General features: G+C 41.8%; 1 protein-coding gene across 1 annotated transcript; it reads left to right on the top strand.

Moving 5' to 3' along the window:
• Positions 1-314: 314 nt before the first annotated feature.
• FABP5 (fatty acid binding protein 5) lies at positions 315-4,528 on the top strand. Its single transcript, XM_021688189.1, has 4 exons — positions 315-477; positions 3,066-3,238; positions 3,610-3,711; positions 4,276-4,528. Exons 1-4 carry the CDS (start codon positions 399-401, stop codon positions 4,327-4,329), a joined length of 408 nt encoding a protein of 135 aa, XP_021543864.1. The 5' UTR covers positions 315-398; the 3' UTR covers positions 4,330-4,528.
• The last annotated feature ends 7,051 nt before the right edge of the window (positions 4,529-11,579 follow it).

The raw sequence follows: 11,579 nt of genomic DNA on the forward strand, positions 1-11,579 counted from the left end.
TTCGAAGGAAAAAGAGTGGCGGCTTGGGAGGTAGAACGGTGGGGCGCTGGAGAGGTGGGAACCCCTCCGGCTTCAGGCGCTGGCGTCCGCGGCGGCGTGGGGCGCCCCGGGCGAGTCCGGGCTTGCAGGAAGCGCTGGGGAGTGGGGCAGCTCTCCCAACCTCCCCCCGTCCCGGGGCAGGTGGAACGGGTTCGCGCCTCGCGACCCAGGGAGAGAGGCCCTGGGGGCGTGCGGGGGGGCGGGGCGGGGGCCGGGCGAGGCGCGTCTCTCATTGGCCTCTCGGAACCGCCCGGCGCGCGCCGCGTTTATAAAGCAGCCACCGGCGCCTGCGGGTCGGAAGCCAAGCTCCCGACGCCCCACTCTGCTCTGCTCTCTAGGCCCGCCGGTCCGCGCCCACCATGTCCACAATTCAGCATCTGGCAGGAAGATGGCGCTTAGTGGAAAGCAAAGGCTTTGACGAATACATGAAGGAAGTAGGTGAGGCTCCCGGCCAGGCGGCGCCTGTAACGTGGCGAGTGTGTGTGTGTGTGTGTGTGTGTGTGTGTGTGTGTGTGTGTGTGTTCCTAGGTCCCCTTCAGCGTGCTGAGCTCAGCGGCGGGGCATGCCCGGCTGTCTACCCCAAACCCCTGTACCCCCATCCATCTCCCTCCCCCACCCCCCACCAGCACGTGGGCAAGCAGCAGCGAGAGCAGCGTGCGCTCGCCGCCCGCCTGCGGATTCTGAGATGTTCCGTCTCATGGGCCACCCAGCTCTCTTTACTTTCCCCTAGCCCACGCGGCAGCCACCCGCACTGCTTCCTGTCCTTTAGCGCACTCCTCTTCCTCCCACCCCAGGCTTCACTTCTTTCAACCCCATCAGACAGCCCCCGTAACTTGCCCGATTTTTCTTTTCCCACCGCTCATCTTCCCTCCTCCTGCCGCCATCCTGCCTCTCCCACTCGCCCCATCGTGGCCGCACCCACTCCTTCTTTCCCACCTTGCTCCCGCATTGCCTCATCTTTTGTTCCTAGATGGCGTGCGGGTCCCCTCTTCACAGGGCGCGGTTTCCAGCAGAAACCCTTTAGAAGGTCTGAATGGGGCGACAGCTTCGGCTTTTCTTCTGCCCTCGGCCGCCTCTCCCCCCCAACCCGCAGGCCCTCTGCCCGCCCTCCCCGGGTGAGCCGGGTCCTTTGGTTTGGAGCAGCTCGCGGTGGAGCGTCGGGTTATCCTCGCCGCCCGGCCACAGAGCGGCGCTTAGAGGCGTGGTGCTGGCGACGCCGACCTTCTTTCTGCCGGCTCTGCCCGGCCTGAGCGCCGCGGTGGGCAGGTGGCCTCTCCGAGGGCAACGGCGGGGCCTGCTGTGCCCACGGATGGCCACGCGCTGCTGCCCTGCCCTCTGCGTCTCGAGGGTGAGGGGCCTAGAGGCAGGGAGTGGATTTTCTTGGAAAACCGCAGAGCCCTCCTGTGGCGGCTGCTTTCCAACTGCACGCAAGATGGGGGTGGCCCTGCAGAAGGCCCCCCACTGCTTAAAGCCTTTCAAAGCAATAGGAGTCTCTGTAGGAAGATTCCAGTTCTCTTCTCTCAAAACAGTACTTGATTCTCTGTTATTGTCCTTTTCTAAGCCAGTGACAACGATTGTATGCTGGTCACTGGGTAGATGAGCAAACAAAAGTGGACCTTTGTCACAGGCCACTAGGAAGTGGGATGGAATACTACAGCATGGATCTTCTCTGAAAAGGGGCTTCCAGCCCTAAGACAACTTCCGGGACCCTGAGGCCGCTTTAGAAGCTGCCCATCCCACAGATGTTAACATGACAGCTTTCTGGTGCAGAAGTTACTACAAAGACCCTCTGCTGAAACCTAGTCCCTGTGGCACTTCAGAAGCCCTCCTTTGTTAGCCTTTATCCAAGACAATGACAGGTGATGGCTGGTTCTGTGGTGAATCTTGAGTGTATTTATGATACTGTGAGTCAAAGTAGAATGCAGTCTTTTTCTTTTTTTTGCACTATAAATCTAGATCAAGATAACTCTGGAAAAAGCCAATTACTGCACTCATAGCCAAGAAATGTCTGTGTGTGTTCACTTGTGTGACGACCAAATAAAGAATGCTCTTTCTCTGCCCTTTGAAAGTGAATGTGTTCATTGGGTGGTTTGTTTCCAGGGTTCTAGAGTCATGAAAGTTGTCAAGGTCAATACATTAGAGAGCAGTCGAGGTGTGAGAAGAGCAGAGCCCTATATTTGTTCAAAGTGAGAATTAATAATGACTCATCTAACAACACGAGGCACCAGCCCCCACACTGGCAAAAGAGAAGGCACCAAGAGGACATTGCAAGCCTAGCTGAGTTTCTGTCATCAAGCCAGTTATTCTGCTTAGGTTGTAGTCTCGTCTGTGAAACCAGGATTTGGCCTAGATCTAAGTTTCCTTGTAAATGTTACCATTAGGGAGAAATACATAGATCATAAATTAAATATGATATCAATATAGTAATTGAGTTCCACAGCTCTGAAATGCTTACTGATTTTGAGGATAAAATTTTCCCAGTTTATTAGCATCACGATTGTGCTCTTTGAACAGAATTGATTTGGATTTTGTGTAGTTATTAATCAGATACTTATCAAGAGCTTTGTATGTGTCAGACTGTGTGCTGGAGTCCTATAATACAATGTTTGGCAGAATTGAGTACATCCATTTTAGAAGTCCAGATTTCTTCCCTAGCTTTCTGAAGGCCAGCATAATAGCATGGTGGCCAAGAGCTTAAAGTTTGGAGCCAGACTGCCCGCTCTGTTGGTTGCAACTCTATCACTTCCTAGCTGAATGAGCTTGGGTAAGTTATTTCAGTGCCTCATTTTCTCATCTTGTAAAATGGACGCTATCTACTTCTCACACAGTTGTTGCAAGGCTTCCATTAATTCATATATGTTAAGTGCTGGCACATGGTAAGCGCTGGATATGTGTTTACACTTGTTATTGAGAAGTGAGTAAGTGGAAATATGTACCACACAGTAACTGCAATCAAATTACCGCATTTATTATGTAGACTATAGCTTTGGTCTTCCTGTTATTTAACATGATAAACCATTCTACAGGAGTGGGACTAGCTCTGCGAAAAATGGGTGCAATGGCCAAACCAGATTGTATCATCTCTTCTGACGGCAAAAACCTCACCATAAAAACTGAGAGCGCTTTGAAAACAACACAGTTTTCATGTAACCTGGGAGAGAAGTTTGAAGAAACTACAGCTGATGGCAGAAAAACTGAGGTCAGTCATAACTTAACAAAATCACAGAGGCTTGTAGGATGATAGATTGTATTAATAATATTCTTACTGTTTATAGGCAAAACTTAATGAAAAAGTAAAATTATCTGATGAATTGAGTTTGACCAATTAGTGAAAGTACCAGCTTCATAACTTAGTCTATTTTGGAAAAATAGTTTAAGGAACATGAGAGAGAATAAGTGTCTCTTATATGGGGGTCTAGATTGAAAAGCATAAACTATATTATTAAAATCAGTATGGGTTAATGAAGTGGACCCAGAAAGGAAAAGATGAAAAAATGTTGATTAAGGAAGTTATGAGCCATGGCATCTCTCTGAACATACTTTGGAAGATTAAAAAGTGTATTTTTGCAGACTGTCTGCAACTTCACAGACAGCGCGTTGGTTCAACATCAGGAATGGGATGGGAAGGAAAGCACAATCACAAGAAAATTGGAAAATGGGAAATTAGTGGTGGTAAGTGCCAAACTTCTTATGTCTTATTAGGCTTTTGTTTGCATTCAGAGTTCACGTAACTGCTCAGTATCACTGATCATGAACATGAGAACTAGGTTTGGGTAGAAAAAAATTGTAAAAGAACAAGGTAAACACTAGAACACTAATAACTAAGAAAGCCCTTTGTGCGGGTAGAGACATGAGATGATGTAGCAGAGGATGTACCTGGAGCTGGGTTTAGTTTATGCTCACTACTGCATTACAGTAAAATCATGGGCAAGCCACTGAACTCCCTTCTTGGACATACATCTTTCCATTTCTTTAAAATAAGGAACAACATTTGCAGTGATCAAACGAATACTTTAGATTTTGCAAATCAATACTTTAGTTTGCAGTAAAGCATACACATGTCATAAGCAAAATAACAGGTTCTAGCTTTTCAAACCCAGGAATTCTAAAATTCGTTTTCTCCATCTGTGAAGTAGATTACAAAGTTTTGTAGGATGCCGATCCTAGTATTTAACTACTACCATTGCTCTACGATGCAAGACTAACCTAATTCTTTAATATCGTTCTTTCTTCTAGGAATGCATCATGAATAATGTCACCTGTACTCGGGTCTATGAAAAAGTAGAGTAAAAATTCCATCATCATTGTGGACAGGAATTAGCTGTGAGGACGAACAAGCTCAGTTCAATGAGCAAATCTCCATACTGCTTTTTTTTTTCATTACTGTGTTCAATTATCTTTATCACAAACATTTTACATGCATCTATTTCAAAGTGTTGATTTAATTAGGATCATCCCTTTGGTTAGTAAATAAATTTGTGCTATGCCAGTGTTGTATGCTTTTTTTTAACTTTATAGGAAATTAGTCGTAAATTTTAATAAGTATGAATTGAATAAATTCTGGGGTAGTCTTGAGGGTACTATATTGAGATCATATTTTAGTAATTTATATGGAGAGCTACTTCTATGGCAAATACACTACCAATCATTTAAGCTTGCCCTACACTATTTGAACTCTATATCAACTCTTTAAGAATCTTAAATTTCTGGCAAAAGTCTATTCTCATTAAAAAAAGAGCTACATAAACTTTATAATATAAATATTAGAATAAAAGTTAGATTACCATCATTGACCAGTGATCATACTTTTAATAGTGTACTTATAACTATTATTCAGGAATTCTGCAACCCCAAATTCCTTTAATTAACTTTATGAGGGCCTACCATGTGCCAGGCAGTGTTGTAGAGGTTGAGGCATATCCGGACACAAGGTCAAATCATTGCCCTCACAGCTTGGAAGGACACAGTGGGTTCCTTAACAAAAGCTGTAGAAGTAATACAGCTCTAAAATACTTCCTGTGTGCATATATAAAGAATAACAATTCTAGTGAACACCTGTTCTGCTTCTCAAATTCAAATACAAACATCTGCAGTTCACCTTTGGAGAAACAGCTTGTAGACATTGGGCTAAAGCCTTATGTGCATGATAAGCAGAGCAATACTTAGGGGAGCTAGTACCATTATCTCTATTCAGCAAATAAAACAGGTTTTGACTAACTGACCTGTTCAAGGACATAGGAATTAGCAGAGCTGGATTGGGAACGTATGTCTCACGGAGTCCACTCAATGACTCTTCAGTCATTCTACGACACCGCTTCTCATCAGCTTGTATTAAGATCCTGAGTCTATAATGTCCCTCAATATAATAATTGAGGCTTTTGCAAAACCACTCTGAAATGCTAGCTGGTAAGAATCTTAAGAATTACTGAAAGCTAGCAGTCAGGGAAAGAGCTCAGCTCACTGACGCTCTAGGCCTATGCTGTCCAATATATAGCCATGAGCTGCAGGTGGCTATTGAGCACTTGAAATGGGGCTCCTCTCAATTGAGATGTGTTGAAAGTAAGATACACATGGGATTTCAAAAACTTGATACAAAAAAAAGGGTGAAATGCCTCCTTTTAAAAATACTGATTACATATTGAAATAACATTTCTGGATATAGTTGGTTACCTAAATATATATTAAAAATAATTTTACCTGTTTCTTCGTTTTTTTACTGTGGCTAGGAAAAATTTTAAAATTATATGTGCCGGCATTTTTGTGTCCATGTCTTTTTATTGGACGGTGCTGCTCTAAACTTCCTTTTCTATTTGAATTTCCATCTTATTTTAGTCTTCATGCTAGAGTTCCTCTTTCATCCTCTTTTTTTCACTTCTAACAATAGTGTACACTGAATACAACTCTCCCTGAATCAAACACTGGACCAAGTATTTGAAGAGATTTGTAATTCTCAGAACCACCCTAGATTATATGCATTAACTATTGTTTTCTGCCTTGTTTAGATGAGGAAACTAAGGCTCAGAGTCTAGGTAATGGGGTTGCAACCCATACAGTGAGTACAAGGGAGAGAACAGATTGGAGCACAAGTTCATCTGATGGTCAAGCCTGTTCTACTGATAACTATTATTCAGGACTTCTGCCACCCTGTTCTAATGCCGATACTGCCTCAGTTCATGGATGGTGGAGTGTTGCTTGAGGAATAGTAGGCTCACATTTCTTACATGGGGACTGTTGACATTTTGGGTGAGAGAATTTTTCACTGTGCTGGAGTATGGCAACATCATAAGACCTTCTGCATCCTAAGATCATGATCACAGAATGCTCACGGTTCCCATCAGTCTACGCCAAACACCCCCTACATTTCCATATGTCCTATAAGGGTATGGTATCCTACCCATTTGAGAACCCTGGGTAGAGCAAATGTATGTCAACTCTGTTACCTGGTGTCAATTAAGCCCTTCTTTCTGCTAAGCGATCATATAATGTCAATTGACCTCTTAGCAAAAGACATGAAGTAGTGCCTTCATTGAATATTTTTGTTTTCTCTTAACTGGTGGTATGCTGGAATGTATCCTGTTTAGTTCTACACACAGGATCTCTTGGGACATTTGCTTTTAGCCCAGATCTATCAGCTCTCCTGTTTTCTTTTCTATGCATCAACACTTTGTTGCCAGTAACCCACTGGACATTTCCCTGTGGATGCCATGTTTAATTTCAAACTAGTTAAATCTTCCTAAAATATAATGTGCTGATGTAAGTGCTTGGGCTTTGGAAGCAGACAGTCCTGTAATCCACTTCTGGCTCTCCACCCTTTAAGAACTCTGTAGCTCAGGGCAAGTTACTTGACTTCTGATCCCTAGTTACCTTCTTTGTAAGAAGATACTACCTTACCTGACTCTTAGAATTGTTTTAAATATTAAATGAGATAATGTGTGTAAAGCACTTAGCCCAGGGCCCAGCAAACAGTAAAGACCCAGTGTCTCTCCGGTACCGCTCAATAGAACTTTCTGCAATGAAACAGGCTATAACATCCACACAATCCAATACACTGGCCACTAGCCACATGTTTGTGGGTATTGAGCACTTGAAATGTAGCAAGTGCAGTTGAGGAATTGAATTTTTTGTTAAAATTTAATCAATTAAAATGAATTTAAATACCCTTGATTCTGACCTCATGTTTTCCAAAATCGAATTTCTTATTTTTGATCCCAAACCTTTTCCTCTTGCAGTATTCTCCATTTCAATACACAGGAATGGCGTTTTTCCAGTTCCCAACCTAAAAGCCTGAGAGTGGTCTTTAATTCCTTTCTTTTTTATACCATATCTAATCCATTAGCAAATTATTTCAGCTTTACCTTCAGAATGTATTTAGAACTCAGTTACTTCTCACCTCTTCTGCAAATACCACCCTGGTTCAAACACCACCATCTCTCCTCTGCTCTCCTGTCAGCATTTTTATTCTCCTAGAGCTATCATTTTAAAAAACAGCGTTAAAATATATACTCCTCTGTTAAGAAGCTAAAGTCTTTACAGAAGTCCTATCCAATCTTGTCTGTGTCTCCCAACTGCCCAACATCCCCTCCCGGTTTCTTCTACCACTCTCCTCTCAAACATTTCCTTTAGCCACTGACCCGTTGTTGACACAGGATGTTGTGTGCTGCCTCAGGATGTTTGCACTTGTTGCCTCTACCTGTAACAATCTTTCATGAGGAACCTGCAGCCCAGGCTTCTCAGCTTTCTCACTTCCTTCAGGTCTCTTCTCAAATGTCACCCTCGCAATGAGTCATTCTCAGATCACACTATATATAATAGCTATCACCCCTCCCCCATACTCTGTATTCCCTCACGCTGTCCTTGCCCTTACCACCAGTCCTGACTAACAATATATTTACTTTAAAAAATGGGGGGAGAATTTTTACCCATCTCTCCCACTGGAAAGTAAGCTCCATGAAGAAGGGGCTTTGTTTTTACAGTGTCCTCTCTTCAGTACTCAATTAAGAAGCAACTTGGCACACAGAAGTAACTCAATAAATATTTGTTGAATTATTAAATTCTTTTTTTTAAAGGCTTTATTTATTTATTTGTCAGAGAGAGAGAGCACTAGCAGGGGGAGCGGCAGGCAGAGGGAGAAGCAACCTCCCCGCTGAGCAGGGAGCACAATCCTCAGGACCCTGGGATCATGACCTGAGCTGAAGGCAGAAGCTTAACTCACTAAGCCACCCAGGTGTCCCTAAATTCTTTAATTCATGGCTTCTTTGTGCCTGTTTAACATATTTTAATGTTACTTAAGACCCTTTAAGATTTTGCTTCAGTTTATTTTTGAAAACTATATTTCTTACCCTTCGTACACATCATTCAAATTTCATCAGGTCTTCTACTTACCCTAGAAGTAATGTGCTTGATGACTATAGAATATGAGTGAAATAGGGAGCAAGGAATTCATGCCTCATTTTCCTGAACTGGTATGTCATGACATTCTGCTCTACCAGGAAAAAGACTGCCTGATTTCGGGGAACATTTAAAATTTATTTTACTACAGCTGAGTACTGCCAACAGGCAATGTCTGTCACAGAACTTCACCTGAGTTGTTTGTGGAATACAGTACGAATTAGATACAATTTACTACAATTAAAATGGTTTCACATAAATCAAACCCTCACCAAAGAAAAATGTACAGGCAAGAGATGACTTAACTTTTGGATCACGTCCTTGAGTGCTACAAGGCCCACAAGTTCATATGTTTCCTTTAAACAGAATCTGAGTGCCCAAGGATGAATGGTTATGGTGAATCATGACCCTGTGATCTTTGTAGGCAATGTGAGGCTTTGTTGTTTGCAAGCCTAATTATGTCGCATTTATTGTTATTTTATTCAGTGGTTTCTTGAGTCTTAATCTCAACTGTTTTCTCAAAATCTGGTCTTTGTGCTATAGTCACTGAAATGTTGGGAACCATGTGTTTAGTGACCAGATTCTAATGCTGCCTACACAACTTACATTATTACTCAATTCCTGATGCTTATTGATCAATGATTATTAATGTTTGTGGTATTTTAAATTCACCTTCAAGTTTATGGGAATAATGGTGGCTTTTCCCTGGGCTTCATGTAATCCCCCACTGTTCTCCTTTCTTACTGTTGCCCTCAGAATTCACTGCCGCTTGGTGGATCACATGTACTGTGGGTTAGGAAGAAGAAATGATGAAACTGATAGATGGTTTAAAAAGCTGAGTGACACATGCTTTGAAATATTGTGAAAGGCAGAGTAGTATGACTCCTCACTGGTCCCACAGCAACTGGAAAATAACTGGAGTCTTATGACATCTGGTCTGTCAGGACCAGTCACAAGCTCATATGTGACTATTTACTCGGGATCAAGCCCATCTCCTTCCCATGCCTCCTTCTTCCCTCTGCACACTTTGAAAATGTCTGAGAAGAGAATAATAATACTTTGAAAAGAGTACTTACAATGGTGCTGGTGACACATGATATGGTGAACAAGATAGAAGCAGGGTCAGGCTCCTTTTTCATGGAACTGACATTCTAGTGTGAGAAGACAGAATGCAGACAATTTTTTTTTTTTTAAAGATTTTATTTATTTATTTGACAGAGAGAGACACAGTGAGAGCAGGATCACAAGCAGGGGGAGAGGGAGAGGGAGAAACAGGCTTCCCGCGGAGCAGGGAGCCCGATGCGGGGCTCGATCCCAGGACCCCGGGATCATGACCTGAGCCGAAGGCAGACGCTTAACGACTGAGCCACCCAGGCGTCCCTCAGAATGCAGACAATTATAACAAATGGCATAGAGTGAGAAATGCAGCAAGAAAAAAACATGAAAACGGTAGTGTGATAAGCACTGAGTAGGGTTGAAGCTGCTTTATTTGGGGTGGGCAGGGAAGTCCTCTCAGAAAGGTAATGTTTGAAATGAAACCTGAATAAGGAGCAGAAAGTAAGCAAGTAAATGTCTGGGGACATCGCATTCTAGGCAGAGAGGTTAGCAATGACAATAGCCCTGAGTGGGGACAAACCAAGTGGGAGAGTGGCAGAAGTTTATTGAAACAGAAGCAATGATGGACAAAATGTAGTCTAATATTTGGGTAGGAGACAGAGCATGTGGGATCTGGTAGCTGCTAGTGAGGGATCTGGGATTATCTGAGGGTCACGAAAAACCACTGGAGGGTCTCAAGTAGGAAATGACAGAAGACAAAAAAACAAACAAACACACAAACCTAGTTTCACTTTCAGTAATGGAAAACTTGATATTTAGAAATAATTCTCCTATGAAAAACAACTGAAAATACTGGACAAAATATTTTTTAAAATTTCTTTAAAGTGACAAAGACATAATAAAATAGTGAGGAATTATTTGGCATAGATTTGAGAATCAAGAGCCACAAGTTCAACTGACGGGGCTGGTTTCGCCATGGATCATTTATTTGTGGATCCAGCAGTGGCTGAGAGGCTCAGCTGTACTTTTGGCAACAAAGGAAATAATTGGCCTTTGTCTGATGGTAGATGAGCTAACTTCATCTTCTACTGAATTAGAAAAAGAGTTCCTAATAGTTGAAAGTTTAGGTATGAGGAGGTTCATCACAGTGCTATTTACTCTAGCAGAGGATTGAAACGCACAGAACTTTCTAGAAATGGGGGATTGCTTAAATAATAATGGTAGGGGCATATGATAAAATACTAACAGGAATAAAAAAAGACTACTAAAATCTTGGAAAAAGTCTCATATATAATATAGCTATAAAATGAAAAAAATTCTGACTATATTATGTACATGTTGTCCCATTTGTGTAACAATACATGCATATATGTAGAAAAGTATAGAAAAATTTTAACAGTGGTAATCTCTTGGGATTGAGGTGATGTTTAATTTCTTATTTACTTGCTTATCTATCTGTTATAAGAAAAATGTGAAAGCATTTTAATATAAATAGCTTTATATTTTTAATGATAAATAGTATATTAGAAAATATTACAGAAAAAATACTACAGAAAAGTACAAAGAAGAAAATAAAGAGCCCTGGAAGTCTCACTTCCATAGAATATCAATATTAATATTTGCTTATGAATATTCAAATAATCCTTTAGACATTTACATGCATATAGACCCAACACATTTTATACATGGGATCATACAAACCAATATTCTATTGGCAATGTTTGTTTTTTAACTCAAATATTTACTTTTTAAAGTAATTACACTTGACATATAACATTATATTAGTTTCAGGTGTACAACATAATGATTTGATATTTGTATACATCATGAAGTGATCATCACAATAAGTGTAGTTACCATCTGTCCTCATACAAAGTCACAAAAAAAATAAGTTTTTCTCCCCCATGATGAGAACCTTCAAGATCCCCTCTCTTAACAACTTTTAAATATATAATACAATAATATTGATTATAGTCATCGTGCTGTACATTACCTCCCCATGACTTATTTGTTTTATAACTGGAAGTTCATACCTCTTGATCCCCTTCACCCACTTCATCCACCCCCCAACATCCCTCCCCACTAGCAACCACCAT

The sequence above is a fragment of the Neomonachus schauinslandi genome, chromosome 4 (genome assembly GCF_002201575.2).
Source record: "Neomonachus schauinslandi chromosome 4, ASM220157v2, whole genome shotgun sequence".
NCBI lineage: Eukaryota > Metazoa > Chordata > Mammalia > Carnivora > Phocidae > Neomonachus > Neomonachus schauinslandi.